Below are 17,428 nucleotides of genomic sequence, written 5' to 3' on the forward strand. Positions count from 1 at the left end.
TTAATTGGGTGTGATGTGCATGCGTGGTTTCCCATTCCAGTTTGACGAGGTTGAAAATGAACGTCGATTTGGTGACTGAGAATGTTTCCTTTAAATTCAAATCAATAAATACATTTCGACTTGTGTGTTTCAAAGCGTCGTCGGTGTGTGCGGCGTTGACGGCAGGCCGCCGTTTGTCATCGGGAGATTCGGGCTCGCTGGCGCGTGTGCGCCTGCTACTCCTGGAGCGTCGCATCACGCCAGAAGACACGCCTGACCTGGCGCCAGGCGAGCAGGACGACGTTTGTGATGTCACGGCCACCTCAGAAGGTTTTGTCTCACATTGCAGTTTTGCATAAAACACATTTGTTTGTGATTTACTGCAATTTCTATTTTGAACTATTTTTGTTTTCATTTACCATATATATTTTTATATATTTGTATTATTTAGTTTTGTATACTATTTATTTTAGTATTATGAAAAAAACTAAAAAATATATAGAATATCTTTATTTTGATTGTTATGAATGATTCTTTTGAAGTTATGCAAAAAAATGTAATGAAAAGTGACATCAATCTCAGCCAGACTTTTTCGACAGTTTGCAGGTGTGTGCATTTTTTGTGTGTTTTTTTTTCAGCAGAAGGGACGCGTGGGCTTTATTGGCACCGACTCAAATGTGCCCTCCCTTTCCCTGAGCTTTAACCGATATTCATAAAGATCAAACCGCCGCCGTCGATCATTAACCGCGGAAAGTCCGACACAGATAGATAAACTCTCCTTTATGGGCTTGTAAAAAGACGCCGGGCGGGGTTCAAGCGTGCCTTCGAAGGCGTCGGCCGGCGCTGCCAGTCCGAAGGCGAGCATTCCGGTCAATCAGAAAGCCGGGAGAAAATCTCATCCTAACCCAAAGAGAATGACATGCTACCTGTTAGCATTTCTACAAGCGATGTCGCAGTGTGACCTCGGGGGGGAAAAAAAAAAATTGCCACAATCGGCGACTTCTCCAATTTAGACTAATGTTGACAATAAGCTTGTCCCCCCCCCCTCCTCCTTTTGCGTCCTAAGAACAATGTTTGCACCTGGCAGGCTCCCGCAGACAGGTGCTGCTCTTTGCCGCTCGCTATTTGCTAACAGAATACACACGCTGTGCGGCCTCACTCATATCTGTGCACACACACGCCATCACAAAAGACAAGTCGGCGTGCGTCAGAGACAAGCGTTTATGTACACACAGACACACACACCTGCCTGCCTGACAAGACCTCACACAAATGACTTCCTGTGATCTTCAGGTCCCACGGGGAGTCCCGACTCATTCTGGAAGGTCCCGGAAGATGACGAGTCGGTGGGTGACCCCCCAACGTGTTGCGCAATTACAAATGATCCCACATTCCACTCCACGCTTCATCATAACTTGCACTCAGCCCAAAGGAAATGATTAGAAAAAGATGGAGACAATCATGTCTGCACAATCTGCTGTGTTTGTCCTTCCAGGATTGGTCGCTGGGAGCTTCCAGGTCTCCTTCGTCATGCCTCCTAAACGTGACTCTGTCACCTGACGGCTTCCCATCAGGGTCCTCCTCGCCCGAAGAAGGTAGCGTAGCGCTTTTAATTTATTTTTTTTCCCCCACATCACATTTTCATCAAGCGTGCGATGCGCTGAAAGCTCTCCCGGCTGCCGGTGGGCGGAGCGAGTTGCTCATCGCCCATCACTCTCCTCCGGTACACTTAAACCGGCCTAATCCTCGGCGTGTATCGTCTTCGCCTGTCTACGTGCCGTATGGTCCAAGCCAAGGAAAAAGGTCAGGCGTGCCCCATCCCCCTCCGCCCACCTTCTTCAGCAAGGAGTTTCCTTCCATACTTGAAAACCCCAAAGATTCCAAAATGCGCTTTCTGACTAGGACAAGGAAGCGAGATCTGATTTTGCTGTCGTCTGCCTAACAAAGCGGTTCATTTTCCACTCGGCCGAGTCTCGAACCAGCTGCGGCCGTCGTCACCATCCGACCTTTGAGCTCATCAGGAATTCATAGGTGGACTAATCCTCGGGTGCTCCCAAAACGCCCCCCCTCCCCTCCCCGGTTAGCATTCAGCTGCTAGCCACCAAGACGTTATCGCGGCCGTCCACAAAAGAGCGTTAATCTGAGTTGTCCGATTAGCGGCGTAAGCGCGAGACCACACACTGACAGCGTTGCCGTGCCGCCATTGTCTGCCGCCCCCCCCAAATCCTCCGGTGGTTGTTGAAGCCCCGCCCACATGGCTGCCGGCGCCTTTGATTGGCACTTGTCAGGCCTGATTGAGAGGCCCATGAATAATCATCGGCGCATTCTTGGAGGGGGCGATGGCGCTGGCTTGAATAGCCCGGGTGCCGCCCGTTGTCCCACCGCCGCTCATCCTTTTCGCAAACGAGTCGCCCCGGCCTGCGTGAGCCACACGGGCGCCCTTTTGACCCTAGCTTAGTTTCCAGCGTGCCATTTTTTCTCAAAGGGTTGCGTGGCCGCATACATCACGTTTGCTCGGCGCGGCGTACAAACGACATCGCTCAATCTGTCCTTGCTGTCGTCCCCCGATTCCAGCGTGACGGCGTGCCGGATGGCCGCCGCCGCCAAATGAGTCGCAGCGCCATCAATCGGGGCGGCAGAGCTTTCAAGGACGCGTGAATGTCGATGAGAGGATGCCCAACTGTAAAGCCGGATGTGAAAAATGTGCAAATATGAAATTGTCGATGAAAACTTGAAATTTATGGAATGCCCTTTTTAACAGTGTCGCTTTTTGTTTTTTTTTGTGCATCCAGGTTTTGCGGTAGAGGAGGCGACGCACTCGAGTGTGGATGCGAGGAAGAGCAAAGTCCTCAACATGCTTTACAAGATGGCGGAGCCCTCCAAGCGCATCCCCGCCGACGCTCGCGTCTGCTCCGACTTTGACGACTGTGAGTCGCTGCCATTCCCCACCTTGTGCGTTTGAAAATGAGCGAGGTGCATTCTGTTGGCTTTTACCCGAAATCAGGTCACCAAAATATGACAAATAGTTCCCGGAGCCAAGCAGTCTGCTTTCATGCAAATTAAGTCTGGATGCTTCAAAACAAACGTTTTGGGACATGTGTGTGCGTGTTTGCACTGTACGTACACTTAGTGCATGCGTGTGTGTTTGGAGTTGTCGTTGGAGAGTGCACAGGGTGTGTCGTATTTACAGAGCGTATGCGGGTACAATCTGTCATATCGTTTTTTGTCTTGTCTTTTTTTTTTTTTTGAATGTCGCGTGCATCCTCACACACACACAGAGTTTGTGTGTGTGTGCGCACGTTGGCCCGCTCACATCCAAACACTTGTGGCGGCGGCCCCTCATTAGCGCTGTGAAAGGGCCTAATTGCATGGACCCGAGTTAAGGACAAAAAAAAAAAAAAAACTACAAGCTGCACTCGTCCATTCATTTGCCCGAGCGTATACGCGGCCAAGTTAACAATAGCGGTTAGGCAAACATTAATGCTCGGTTCCAAGCCAGCGTTTTGATTGGACCGCCGACGTGCTAACGAGGTGGTGACTCGACGTGGCTCTCCGTGAAAGAGAACCAGATACAGTTAGCATGTCGTGCTAGCAGTTTAGTGCTGGCGGCTCCCCTCCAAACTGTTGTTTTTCTTCTTCCCGCCGTCTGTTGGTGTGGGCGCCCTGCAGCACTTTGGAGTTTTGCATAGCTAATTGGGCGCCACACGCACTTTATTGTTGTTGCTCGGTTGCGTGGCGATGACAAAAAGGAAAAAAAAAAGAAAGTTGGGATCTTTAATGGTCGATAATAATCAAGCGAGTTGTCTTCTTTTTTTCCCTCTGTTGTGTCAACAAGAAGGCTCGCAAACACCTGGCGACCTCGCCGTCAGCCTCACTTTGGCCCCGCCCACTCGCTTCTGACTTTTAACCGAGGTGGGGGGGGGTCACCTCGGCGTAATTAAAGCAGATGAATGGAGGCGCGTGCATCCAGATCCTTTTATATGCGCCGTGTTTACCGTCACTCGCCATTGACGGCGTGCAAGATGGCCGCCGCTCCTGTCAAAAGCTCCAAACGGGCCACAATGGGCCTCGTTGACGGCGCCGCGCTAAGGAGCGGCCTTGTCATAATAGGCCGTGATTTGGCTTTTGTGGAGGCTATCTGCGCACATCTGTTCCGCCGGCGTTCAGGTGGGCGTGCGCCGCCGTCTGATTGGTCGGCGGAGGGGCCCGTGTGCGTGCGGCGCTAACTTGCGGTTTGTGGCGAGGCCGCGAGCGTGGCGGCTACGTGTGGCTTTGTTTGTTTTGCCTTGCCGGCACACGCACGCTAATAAGTGCACACAATCGCACAAAGACTCGAATACGCACTCGCATAAACACACTCGCACACCTGCGCAGCAACACACACACTCTTGTGCAAACACACTCCAATCGATTAATTCCACTGAGTCCGTTTTTCATTCCAATATAAGAATCAATATGTCGACGCTGGCTGCTCTCAATTGTCTTTTTTTTTTTTTTTCGAGCCGAAGTAGGTCGGTGACATTCTCCCGCTATTAAAAATAAAAAGAGTTGAGAGGAAAAAGTGGGGTGGGGTGTGCGGGGGTCGCCCGTGTTCAATGTGAGCTTTGTTGAAAGGCATTGTGGGACACTTTGGGTACAGTGGCCATGAGGAGCCGCAAACAAAAGTCTGCCATTAAGCACACACACACACACACACACACAAAAGCAGACTATTGTCCACTTTGGTGCGTGCGTGTGCGCAGCCAAAGGAGGTGGCAAATAAATCCCACTCGGCGCCATTTGTCATCTGCCAAGCCGACGTCCACCAGCAAGCGCTCAATGAGCCGCTCATGACGGACGATCATCCCGTCATATTTTATTTCCTGTTAATTTCACTCGCAAGCCAGGAGGACCCCATCCGTAGCCGTCCAAACAAACACGGGCCTCGCCGCCGTCTCGGCTTACAGCGTTTTTCTCCGGCTCTTTCTGTCTCGTCTTTCCCCATTCACTCGTCTGGCTGATGAACATTTTCTGCTCGGCTTGACAGCAAAGGCGCAACCTGCGCTGCTGCTGGGGGGGAAAAAAAAGAGAGAAAAGGCGTCAGGCGCTGGAGTGGAATCAGATAAGACTCTCAGGCGGGAGCTTTTCCAGGCCGGCTTTGTCCCGCCCGCCGCTGGTCCTCCCTCGATCTCTCACTCCACTGCACACCCCCTCCCTCGCCCCCAGAGACGGCTCCGAGGGCCGAGCAGGTAGTCGCGAGCTAGCGCCTCGGCTGACCTGTGAGATATTTGCAAACAGATGCTGGAGCTTTTTTTTTTTTTTTTTTTTTTGATCCATCAGGCTTCAACAAGTCAAGTTGACTGCACGCCAATGTCGCACTCTGCATGACAAAAGCGGAGGCCCGCTTTGGATGAGAACTAAGCTGATAAATGGCCCGAGCTGCACAAAGCCCGCCGGTCCAGAGGTTTAAGTCAGACGCAAGTGAAATCAACTCTGTCGCCCCCCCACCCTTCCCAAACCCGCCATGAATACGGCCTTCATGCAGCACAGTCACTCTCATCTGCTAAATTGAAGTGGCAGCAGCTTAAAAAGCCCCCCCCCCCCTCCCCTTCACTCACTTTAACCACTGGAATCGCTCGCACCTTTAGGGAGCGTCAACAAAATGACAATCCCAACACGATCAAACGTTTCCTCCTGATTGGAGTGTTTGAAACGTCCTAATGAACTGCGGCGCCATTGTACGTTTCTCTTTGGGACTCGACCGCTCGGTGCAAGATCATGAATGAATTACCATATTGATGATGTGCTTTTCCCTTTTGGGAATTGAATCATGAATCTTTGCCCCGGCTTCCCCTCCGACATCTATTAAGCTGCTTTTATAGAAGGAACCATTAACCCTCTCCCACACACGCACACACGCACGCCCTGAGGTCAACTGGATCCACTCCTGTGAACCGCTCGCCCCACATTGTCCCGCCCGCCTGACCCCGTGTCGGCCAGAAGGGGGACAATCTTGCTGTCCATAGAAATGTGACGTCTGTCCTCTTGTTGTTTTTGCAGTCGACTTTTTGGCAAAGTTCTGCATCTTCAGTCCGGAGAAGCTGGAAGAGTACAAGAGAGCCTTTGAAGCGGTACGTTGGAGGGAAAAAAATAAATAAATCTGGCAAAAATATTGGGACACCCCTACTGGAATGTTGCATGCGTGTTTGCAGGAAGACTCTGACGGCGACGGTTACATCTCGTGCGTTCAAGTGGTGGATGCCCTCAAGCGAATCGTCCCGGCTGAACTTCTCTCCGAAGAGGAGGAGATTTATGTTTACAGGGTTTCATTCTTTTTTTTTCATGTTTTATGGCAGATTTTTGAGGAAACATTTTTATGGGTTTTAAGTTTGGAAGTTAGAATCATAGCTTTGCTAATGTTTGTTAGCCTGCCAATGGTGTTTTCCATCCTATGTTAGCATTATGCTAGCAACTTAATATGTTGTAGTGTGTTTCAATATCAAAATTCTTTTTTTCTAGATCCTGGCCCTGGTGGACTTCCGCGTGACAGACGGCCTGGTGGACGTGAGACTCTTTGCCGTCATCGCCAGCCTGGCGCAGAAGATCGCCACCATGGAGTGAGTGGCTCACCCCGCCATGAATAATATTTAATTTTCTCAACTCATTGTCACATCACCTAAGTGCAAACTGTTGTGAGCTGGAAAGGTTTAAAAAAAATAATAATCATGTGTGCTGTCCTTGTGCTGCTCCCCGTGTGCGCTTGCGCAACATTCCCACACACAGCGCCGTCTACTTGCCCTGGGGGTCTTTGTGGCCTCCGAGCCGACAGGGGTCAAGGCCCGCTGCCAGTGCCCGGCCCACCGCCATGAGGGCTCGCTCTCAGCCGGGCCCGGGTCACGAGATTTACGGCCGTCTCGTTGTCGCGTCCCGTCCTGGGTTGGGAAGATCGGCGTGACGCGAGGCTGCGTGTGGAGATGAGCGCCCATGATAGCGGGGGGAGAACAATAGGATCCTTCTGCCGACCGACCTGGCCCGGTCCGGCTTGGCCCGGTCCCGATCCGATCCTCTTACCTGTGGCTAATCCCGCCGCCCTCTAATCCCGCTTTACGTGCGAGCTGCAACTGTACTTCCACAATCGGCCTTTTCTTTCAGGCTCGCCGCCCTTTGAAAGCTGAGCGGGCGTCTCCAATTTGCATCGATTGTCCAAAAATGTTCCGAGGGCAGCGGAGCCACAAAAACTTTAAAGGCAGCAAAGTGTCAATATGCAGATTTCATTGGCTTTTTTCACCGAGCCCAGGTGGAGTCACATGACCCGAGTTGTCATCGCTATTGCCAAAGTTCAAATTAGGACACGAAAACATTTTCAGGGGGGGGGATTGCAAAAGTGACAAGTCTGCTGTGCTAGCCTAGCGGGAGGCCCGGGAAGGAAAATGGGTTAGGTTGCTCTTAATGTGCACACACACACATGACCCCGAAGCCCCCCACCCCAACTCACCCCCCAGCCTGTTTTGCGTGAGCCATTGTCACACCAGCATCATCAGCACACGGTCGCGTTTGGACTCTTTTACCTCTAAGCAAGTGCAATTAATGATCATTAGCTACCCTGTCCCGCCTCATCCCTTTCAAGCCCCGCCTCTTGCTCCCCACATGGCAGCCAATCACAGCGCAGGAGCGCTGAAGCATAGCGCACTTGTTGGCCCACGTTCGCCCATTCTTTTACATCCGGCCAGGAGGGGCTTCTTTGGGCATTTTCAAAAGGAAAAAGTTTATTTTTTTTAAGTAAAATCTGCAAAATAATTGTACTTTTCTTTATTTTAATTTTTTTATTGTTTAAATTGTATTTTTTTATTTTTTTTAACTTCATATCATAATAAACATTGGGTGTGTCCCAGACATTTTTTTTTTCACCATTGTTTCTAACTGTCCCGCCAAACCTACTTTTTGGTGTCACCCCCCAAACCCCCTTCCTCCCTTATCCCCTCCCCTCGCACCCCAACAAGAGTTCCCCGACTCCCCCCCCCCTTCCCAAAGCAGTTGTAGCCGTTATTGTGGCGGGATGTGTGTGTGTGCCCGCGCATTGTTTGGCGGGCAGGCCGTGCTGAGCAACCACAATGAACTCACAACACTTTACCATCACCGCCCTCCCTAAAACACATGACTGGCACCAAAGTGAGCTGTTGTTGTTTTCTCTTTTGGCAGTGACTTCATGAGGTCGCTGGTCACCAGCATGGACTTTCGCTCTCTCGAAGTACGACTCTTCAAAGTCAAGGTAACGCTCGCCCGACGGCCAACGTCGGCCCATCCTTCTCTGCCGCGCAATACCTTGACTCAGCAAATTAGGTCAGGAATTTAGGTCGGGGCTCCGGCGTTAGGCCGGGCCCAAACAGCGAGTCGCCTATTGCGGCTGCAAAGATGCACGACTGAAAAAGATGACGCAATAAACAAGCTTCCCCGAGCGGGAGAAACCCGGCCTCTGCTTTTCCCTTTTAACAGATTAGTGCAGCCTTAATCTCATTAAAGAGCTGGCCTTGTCATCGCACGACCCACCCACACCAGCGCTCGCACCCACACCGGCGCACGCACCCACATCTGTCCGGCCAGCTCGCAGGTAGCTTGGCAGCTTTGTAGTGGCCGAGCTGTCAGAGATAGCGTTGTTATCCTGCAGGCTTTACAGAGGGGGGGGGGGGGGGGGGGGGAATTGGCTAATTGCCAAGGTGGGGATTAGTTGCACTCACTGCCCCCCCCCACTAACTCCCCCCCTCCCCTCCCCTCTCCTAGCAATTATTCTCCAGCCTGCATTAAGTGTGCAAACAGGTGCACTTCAACAACAGCACAAACAAGCTGAGGTAATCTGACGCCCGCCCGCCGGACCAGCACACTCACACCTACATAACTACACACACACAAACACACACAGCACATATGCCAACCACTTAACGTTTCATATTTGTGCAGAAGAATACATTTGACGTCATTTTCATGGTATTCAATAATTGCTGTAATAAAATCAATTTAATTGGGTCGTTGTTGTAGATTAAAAGATTAAAAGTCAATCCTTTTGAAAATCAATTTGTTGGGCTTGTGTTGACCCAACCTGACGCTGGATTGGAACCCTAATGCAGTGCCCACTTTGCAGCAGCTTTTCCTGTTCCTGCTGGACGAGCACGGGGCAGAGGCGGGCGGGCGGCGAGCTCTCATCAGCGGCGAGCAGCTGGCGCTGGAGCTGAAGGCGGGCGGCATGGGGCCGGCGCGGGAGCTCCGCACGCTTGCGCCTCTCGACCTGCTGGACTTCCTGGCCTACCTGCCGCTCTTCATGCGCATCCACACCTCCGTCGTGGACAACCCGCTGCGCGACGCCACGCAACTGGCGTCAGGTAGGCCGAATCCAAAATTGTTTGGAATGTGCCAGCAGGTGTCCTCAAAGTTGTCAAAGATAAAACAGTAAGTGAAGGTTGCTGTCTCTGGTGCTGAAATGTCTTTGCTCAACGTTGTTCTATTGACTCTGTGTAAAGCTACTTTCCTCCCCTAAAACTTTACTCATTTAAACTGGCAATATCGTCTATATTCCCCCCCCCGCCCCCGTGCTTCGACGCAAAATCTCAGCCGCTGTGCGCTTATGCAAATGTGGCGGGCGAAGCAACAATCCGTCTGCAATGAATAATTTGCCCAATCAGATGCGAGACGGAGCCATTGTTGTCCAGTGGACACGGCCGAGCTCGCCTGCCGGACCCCTAATGTACTCTGACAGACCACAGCGCGGGAATATTGCAGCCAAAAGTCTACTTTTATCCTCAATAACTTTTTTTTTCCCCTCTTAATGACATTTAGCAAACATGTTGGCTTGAATAAATGAAACAACAGATTTGATTCAGTCATGTTCTGCTTCTTCTTGAGTAAAACTCAAATGAAACCAAGCGCTTGTTTTTGGCGGTAATTTGGACGGCCAGTGACTCGCGTGGCAGGACGCTGCGTGTCAGCAGGCACACGCCAAAAGCCTCCCGCCCCCTCCCTCACCTGTCAAACTTGGTTTGGGCTCAAACAAACCGCCCCTCCCTCACCCAGCACGCTCTTGATGCACCCAAAAAAAAAAGCCCCTTTCATTCCACTTCAAAACATCCACCCAAACTTCTTTTAGATGCATAAATGAAAAAAAAAAATTCTAAATGTCTCAAATATTCCCCTCAAATTCCACAAACAGTAAGAGTCAGTAGCAAGTCATTTATTGTTGCACTATAGAAAATATGCTTCTTCTTCATAATAATAATAATAATAATAATGGTTTCCAACATGGTGCTGGCTTGTTTGGACACTAGCTGCATGATAAGTTTTGATCATGAACAAGTTTAAATAAGACACGTCGGTGCTGCGTTCAGGGAAAGGATTCATAAGACACGTGACATATATAGAATTATGTAAGCAAAATATATACAAAAAAAAGGATGCGTACAAAAAAAAGTCTATAAATCTCTTTACATAGAAAAATAGTTGATATATTTGCAAAAAACAGTATCAGAGCACTTGAGATGATTTCCTACGACATGGAAGCTGTTGTGACAAAGGCTGATTGGATTTAGCATAGTTTCTTCTTCATTCCTGTGAAATAATGTTTTTTTGTGTGTGTGTGTGTGGTCCGCGGAGCCCCAAAAGTCTGTCCACGCGTGTGTGCGTCCCCATTCGGCGTCCTCATGCGGGCTTCTCCTTCCAACTTTTGCATGGGCGCTTCTTGACTCTCCACCCGGGCTTGCGAACGGACTGGAGTCTTTTTTTGTTTTCTTTTCCTGTACGGGAAGAAAAGGGGAGGTTGGTTCTAATTCGAAGGAGGAGAGTCGGTCGAGGCGAGGCGCGTAATGGGTTGGAGCCTTACCCGCGCATAGGAGCTCAGAACCAGTTGGTGAAGTCGAGGAGTTCCTGCTCCTCCGGGCTGAGGGGGTCGTACGACACCTCGTCCGACGAGTAGGAGGACACGGGCGAGCCGGCCATGGAGTTCATATCGGCCGTCGCGTAGCCGTGCGCCTGCAAACCGGGCGATGACGCTTGCAGGACGCCCGCCTGGAAGGCAGCGCTGACCGCGTCGTGCTCGTCCAGCAGCTGCTGCAGCGCGCGGATGTACTCGACAGCCGAGCGGAGGGTCTCCACCTTGCTCATCTTCTTGTTGGCGGCGCCGTTGGGGACGTGCTCGCGGAGGGTGGCGAAGCCGTTGTTGACCAGCTTGACGCGGTTGCGCTCGCGCTCGTTGCGACGCGCCACCGCGTGCGGTTGCTGCAGGGGCAGCGAGTAGCCGAAAGCGGCGAAGTTCAGGCGACGCTTGCAGCGGAGGAGCTCCGGGGACGACGAGCGGGGCCGCTTGGCGGACGCAGCCGCGGCCCCCGCGGCCTTTCCGCTCGGGCTCAACGGGACGCTCTGCGCGCTGTATAAGCAAGCGGCCGGAGCGAGCTCCATGGTGCGCTCCCCACAAAAAAATGCAATTGAAAAACAAGTCAAGTACGAAAATCTGAGGGTTGAAAAAAAAGTTTCAATCACTTTTTCCCCCCCAAAGTTTTGTAGTTGCAACAAAACGCTTGTAAACAAAGCAAGTTGGGAGAAAACACTAATAAAAAACGTAGTTGCGGGAAAAAAAATACTAAGACCCCAAAAATCCCTATTTTTTAATTAATTACAAGTTTTCTAGGTGCGTGTCTTGCGGATGCCGGTCACGTGGTTGGAGGCGTGCGTCTCTATCTGTCTTTTTGCGCGTGCGTGCGTGCGTAGCGTGTTGCTGTGCGAGTGGAGTGTGAGCCACAGACAAGAGACGGCCGCTTTTCAACGGCCGTTGACGGCCTGCCGGCCGCGTGGCCACACCTTGGCTCCGCCCAGCGCGCCGGTGCGATGCGCGCGCCTGACGCGTGCCACTTGGAGCACTAAACAAACAGCCTGTCACTCTGTGTGTGTGTGTGTGTGTGTGTGTGAGGGAGGTGTGTGTGTCTTAGGGAGGGGGGGAAAAAGTTGCAAAGAAAAAAACACAAGTTCAGTCAAGTTCCTACAATGCATATTTAACTTGAGCTGGTTGCAAAAAGACAAAAAATGAAAAAATACGATTGGTGTTTTGCTGTGTTAAAATTCTGCATGAATTGAAATTAATTCAAAATTTTTTGCCTGTTTTTTTCCAGAGTGAAGAGTTGCATCTTCTGCTGATGTTCCAGGCTGCTTTGATTGAAGCGGATCATCGTCCGTATGGAAAAAGGGGAGGCTGGCGGGGTTTGTCTTTGTGTGCAATTGGCTCCACTTGATAGTGTTACAGTAGCGTCCAGCAGGCGCTGTGCGCGTGCGTTATTGTCGCTTTGGGAAGAGTGCGGCATAATAAGACTTGTCAGTCAGGCTGGAACAAAACACAGCAAAGTGTAGCCCCCCCCCCCCTTTCTGCCCCTTGCACCTCTGTCCCCCTCCCTTTCCTACTCCCTCCTTTATTCCCGTCCCTGCGTCCTGAAGAGGGATTGTAATAAATTGTGCAATTTTCTGCGTTGGCCGTGGCATTCAAAATCAAGCGTGCATTGAGTGAGACCCCCACTCTCTCGCTCCACCAGTACTTTCCTTTATTTGCCCCCCACCCCTCTTTCCCCCAGGCCTGCCTGTGTGTTTGGCCCAGCAAGGGAGTTTGGAAAGGAGCGTGGGTTCTATTCAGAGCCTGGCCACGTCCGGCCTCTGTGAAACCAATCCAGGCGCTCTCAGCCGCTCGCCCTGCAGTCCAATTAGTGCTTTGTGAGGACTTGCGGTGCACTCGTCCGCCCGCGGGCCCGCGGGGGCTTCCCGTGCGCCCTAATGAAGGACGTGACATCTGGGTGCCCTTCCGAACAAACACCTTGAAGGTCTCACTCGGTGTCTGGCTCACTCCAAAGAAAAAGGCGCAGCTACTGCAGGGAAACGTGGTAAGGGCTTGCATTTTTTTGGTCAAATAACAAGTCAAGCAACAATGAATTTTTTCTCAACATCACAAAAATGTATTTCCATCAGAAATAAATACAAATTAATGACTAATCAAACATACTGCGTCGAAAAGTAATTTGCAAATAAATCCCCAAATTAAATTTGAGTGATTTTTTTCCCCCTGTGTAGCACTAGAGGGAGCCACACACCATCGCAATTTGACAATCACCGTTGATGATCTATCCTTTTTCTATTCACATTGTCCCTATTATGGCAAGGCACGCATGTTATCTACTCGTCCATAATTTTGCTTCATGTTGTTTTAAAGTGAATAGAAAGTGCACATGTAAGGATCCACTCTACAGTCTCCCCTGGAGTCTGTGTTACGTCATCAAACTTAATTTATGACATCACTTGTCACATTTGAATACAGCCCAAAGTCCTTCACTCAATAACAATTCATAAAACCTTGCTTTCTCTATTTGTATGACCTTGCTCATCTCATTGGAGTCGCTGCCATAAAAAAATGTGAGCAAACAACTCCCTCCTGTGGACAGAAATGTCATTGCAAGACCCTTCGAGATTTTATTTTTAATTGTCCATTCTGCTGTGCCGTACTGTGCCCAGTCACGTGACTTTGTTGACCGGGAAGAGCGCGACCGACAACTTCGCTAGCCCAAAATAACGAAGCAAAAGTGGACTTTTTGAAAAATAAAAAGTATTCAGAGTATACTTTAAGAGCCATTCTGACTAATAATGTAGTTTTCAGGTTGAGTTTTGATTGATTAGCCGTCGGCTAGCACAAAACAGAAGCTACGAACGAGGAGGTTGAGACGTTCTCGAAACTTCTGATGTCAAAGTTGCTATTTGGTTAAATTCGGTCACTATGAGGTCGCTGAATTACGTCCAACGTGTTAGTTTGGACTTTTCCGGTACGCTCTTTCCTCACGCCATCTGCCTGGGAGATGCTGACAACGACACGGTGAGCATAACGTGCTTGAATGAAAGTTTTTTTTATTTCCCTAAGATTTGACCTTTACTTTCTTTCCTCAAACCAACTATAGCTGAACGAGCTTGTGGTGGGCGACACTAGCGGCAAGTTGCACGTGTACAAGAACGATGACAGCAAAGCCTGGATCACCAGGAGCTGCGTGGGCATGGTGGGCAAAGTCATCTTGATATATTTTTGATGGTAATAATTCAATTTCTCTTGTCTGTCAGCTGACGTGCGTCGGCGTGGGAGACGTGTGCAACAAGGGGAAGGTACGTCCCAGACCGGCGTGCTCTCGGCTGCTGTTGTGAACCGGTGCTCATGAAAGATCTTGGGTCAGAACTTTGTGGTGGCCGTTGGGGCGGAGGGCTGGTTCCACCTCTTCGACCTGAGCGCCGCCAAGGGCGACTCGGCGAGTCTGCACGAAGGTTTCGCCGTGGACGAGCAGAGGCCTCTCTTCACGCAGCATATCCCCGCCAACACCAAAGTCATCCTCATCAGCGATATCGGTACTCGCCGAGCCTTGAAATGATCGAGTCGTTTTTTCACTGATGCCAATGAATTGCCCAGATGGCGACGGACGCAGCGAGCTGGTGGTGGGCTACACCGACCGAGTGGTGCGAGCGTTCCGATGGGAAGAACCGTCGGACGCTTCCGACTCGGGATCGGGTCAGCTGGTTCTACTCAAGAAATGGCTGCTGGAAGGACAGGTTGCACCTTTGTTTTGAAAAATATTTCCCATCAAGCCCTCTAACTTTTTTTATGTTGTTTCAGGTCGACAGTCTTTCGGTGAACCCGGGTCCCGAGGGCCTGCCGGAGCTCATGGTGTCCCAGCCCGGCTGCGGCTACGCCATCCTGCTCTGCTCCTGGACTCAGCAGGACTCACCGACCCCCGGAGACCGCCACTACGACGAGGGCGAGGCTTCTGGATCCAGCAGGTAGGAAAACTGCTCCAAAATGTCAGGTACTGGGATTAATTTGGTGGTGACTTTGCTGGTTTTCAAGTGAGGGGCCTTCACAAGATATCATCCTCCATCTGACCACCGGGCGGATCCACAACAAAAATGTGTCAACGCATCTCATTGGGAGCATCAGCAAAGGTGAGCATTGATTCATGATCGATTGAAATCGGTCGGGAATCAATAGATGATGTTGATGTGATTGACAGGCTCGAAAGAGGAGTCTTCCAGATGCGGCCTCTTTGCTCTCTGCACTCTGGATGGTAAGCCCATCAATCATTCATGACGGGTGGGATTATGCTACCTCCCCCAAGGCTTCCGGCGTTAAAATTAGACGCCGGCATTCAAATAGAATGACACCCAGGAGAGCCATGACCTCCGCCAAGGCCAAAGTGTCCTCATTTGGATGCAGTTGTACTAAAGTTTCACACTTGATAAGACATTTTTAAAAATTGCAAATGTGTGCCGCAGGGACGCTGAAGTTGATGGACAGCTCCGAGCAGCTCTTGTGGTCGGTGCAGGTGGACCATCAGCTCTTCGCCCTGCAGAAGCTTGACGTCACGGTCACTTTTTTTTGGGGGACTATTTTTACGAATGTCTCGCAAAGTGAAAGGGTAGTCAGCAAATTTCGGGTTGTTCTTGTTTCAGAGGGACGGGCGTGAGGAAGTGGTGGCGTGCGCCTGGGACGGCCAGACGTACATCATCGACCACAACCGCGCCGTGGTGCGCTTCCAGTTTGACGAGAACGTCAACGCTTTCTGCGCCGGTGAGGAATCGCCAAACTGTTACCAAAAAGAAAGTTATCCAGAAAATGATTCCGTTTGAACAATGTTGTTGTCATTATTTTGTTTGGCCAGCAGGTGGTAGCAGAGAGCCTCACAGGCTCAAGCCAATTCGTTTTTTGTCAAAATGAAGTCAATGTAAAATGATTCATATTTGTTTCATTTTTATTTGATAAGAAGGAGCTACTCGTTTATAATTTCATGTTTTGCACGTGCAGGCCAGTACACGTGCAAGGAGGGCAAGAACAGCCCGTGTTTGGTGTACGTCAGCTTCAACCACAAGATCTACGTCTACTGGAAGGTGCAGCTGGAGCGCATGGAGTCCACCAACCTGATGCGGGTGCTGGACGAGCGGCCGCAGTTTACACAACACCTGGCGGCGCTGGGACTCGGTGAGTACGCATTTCCAAAAAAACAAAATAAAAAAAACTCACACGGTGGTTGAGGTTACGCCTCGGATGTGGTCGGGCGGTGACACGACGCGCCCTAATGAGGAGGAGGAGGAAAGCTGCATGAACGCAGACACAATTAAAATAGAGTGGATATAAAAAGTCTACACACGCCTGTTTGAACGCCAGCTTTTTCCGGTATCAAAAACTAAAACCTTTTGAGTAAAAAAAAAAAAAAAAGGACAGCGCCGCAATGTGGGACCCTAAGAGGTCTTTGCTTGTGTGGCACCTCCTCTCCACAGGTGGCGAGGACCCGGCGGCCGTCAGATCGCTGCTGTCCGACGTTCTCTACCAAGACGCGTCCCCATCTTTGTCTCGGCTTTGTCCGCGCTAAGAAACGCCTCCTCCACTTCAAAAGGGAGCCGCCAATCAAACATGACAGGCCGGTGGAAGCGCTTCAGTCACTCCGCACCGCCTCCTGTCAGTCTTCCCCCCCCCCCTCCCTCCTTGTCATGGACGGGCTCCTCGTGGCCGCCCGCGTGCCCTTTTGACACGCCAAGCCAATTGTCCTCGCTTATTTCGTGTGCCCGGTGAGCTCGTTACGTAAGCTTGACGCGATGGATGCTGACGAGCAGCGGCGCCGCCAGCCTCGGGAACTTAACATGACACCACCGAGCGCAGCCCCTATCGAGATCCCAGCGGCCTATAAAAACAAGCCCGTCGTGTAAGCGTATTAAAGGCACCATTTTAATTTATTTTAAATGAAGCCCCAAGTGCGTGTGTTTGGATTTCAAGGGAATCATTTTGAATTTGGCACGCGAAGGATTTGTGAATCCTTGGGTGGATGGAAATATCCAGACGGATCTTCTCATTGTCTGGCCGACTCCCTTGCTCTCGCCGGAGAGTTACATAAGCCGAGCACATCAATATTCGCCTTCCCTGCGGAGACCCGAGCTGAGCTACGCCAGCTGCAAAAATATTGGGACGCCGACAGCAAGAAAAATCACATTCTGCTGCTCTTAGTTGAACTTGAGGGAAGAAAAGCTTCTTTTTTTTTGTTACCGCTCGCTAACAGGATGCGGCGAGGCAGGTGGGAGCAAGCGAAGAGGCGGCGGCAAATTGAAGCGCGGGGATTTTCTCTCGCGCGCCTTCTCATACTTCCGTTGTCGCCTTCATGTTGTGCTCGGCTTATCGCCGGCGTGAAAAAAAAAATAAAGCGCCTGACAGGGCCAATTTAAAAGTGGAGAGACCTAACTGGAAAAAGGATTAAGGACACCAAGCTCATTTTGGCCACTTTTTTCCTCCTCATCAGAGCCAGTACACAAATTCCATATTAAAGTCTCAAAAATTCCTTTCAAAATGGAGTTGTAAGAATTTCCTGTTTTATAGCTACGCATCAATGACTCACATGGCTCGCTCGACGTTGCCAATCACTCACGGCGAGGTTAG

At 50.6% G+C, this 17,428-nt stretch overlaps 3 protein-coding genes across 5 annotated transcripts in view; 2 read left to right on the forward strand and 1 right to left on the reverse strand.

The window, feature by feature from the left end:
- The window catches only part of LOC125992290 (uncharacterized), a 25,400-nt gene extending 11,810 nt beyond the window's left edge, over window positions 1-13,590 (forward strand). For 2 of the 3 annotated variants that reach the window (XM_049761204.2, XM_049761200.2), the window contains 10 exons: window positions 136-309; window positions 1,273-1,325; window positions 1,475-1,574; window positions 2,772-2,906; window positions 6,019-6,089; window positions 6,171-6,281; window positions 6,478-6,575; window positions 8,158-8,227; window positions 9,095-9,332; window positions 9,633-10,056. In XM_049761204.2, coding sequence (XP_049617161.1) covers window positions 136-309; window positions 1,273-1,325; window positions 1,475-1,574; window positions 2,772-2,906; window positions 6,019-6,089; window positions 6,171-6,281; window positions 6,478-6,575; window positions 8,158-8,227; window positions 9,095-9,332; window positions 9,633-9,703 — 1,121 coding nt within the window. In that variant the 3' untranslated portion in view covers window positions 9,704-10,056. Of the gene's footprint in view, window positions 1-135; window positions 310-1,272; window positions 1,326-1,474; window positions 1,575-2,771; window positions 2,907-6,018; window positions 6,090-6,170; window positions 6,282-6,477; window positions 6,576-8,157; window positions 8,228-9,094; window positions 9,333-9,632; window positions 10,057-12,104 lie in introns of those variants that run through there. The other variant, XM_049761203.2, reaches the window with a different exon arrangement.
- ascl1a (achaete-scute family bHLH transcription factor 1a) lies at window positions 10,163-11,707 on the reverse strand. Its single transcript, XM_049761225.2, has 2 exons — window positions 10,823-11,707; window positions 10,163-10,736 (listed from the first exon to the last, which is right to left on the reverse strand). Exon 1 carries the CDS (start codon window positions 11,395-11,397, stop codon window positions 10,837-10,839), a length of 561 nt encoding a protein of 186 aa, XP_049617182.1. The 5' UTR covers window positions 11,398-11,707; the 3' UTR covers window positions 10,163-10,736; window positions 10,823-10,836.
- Window positions 13,480-17,339, forward strand: itfg2 (integrin alpha FG-GAP repeat containing 2). Its single transcript, XM_049761215.2, has 12 exons — window positions 13,480-13,840; window positions 13,923-14,018; window positions 14,080-14,121; window positions 14,190-14,358; window positions 14,420-14,559; window positions 14,624-14,787; window positions 14,855-14,949; window positions 15,018-15,071; window positions 15,280-15,371; window positions 15,457-15,574; window positions 15,809-15,982; window positions 16,282-17,339. The coding sequence occupies exons 1-12, from the start codon at window positions 13,745-13,747 to the stop codon at window positions 16,371-16,373; spliced, it is 1,332 nt and encodes a 443-aa protein (XP_049617172.1). The 5' UTR covers window positions 13,480-13,744; the 3' UTR covers window positions 16,374-17,339.
- Window positions 17,340-17,428: the final 89 nt, after the last annotated feature.

The sequence above is a fragment of the Syngnathus scovelli genome, chromosome 22 (genome assembly GCF_024217435.2).
Source record: "Syngnathus scovelli strain Florida chromosome 22, RoL_Ssco_1.2, whole genome shotgun sequence".
NCBI classification, from domain to species: Eukaryota; Metazoa; Chordata; class Actinopteri; order Syngnathiformes; family Syngnathidae; genus Syngnathus; species Syngnathus scovelli.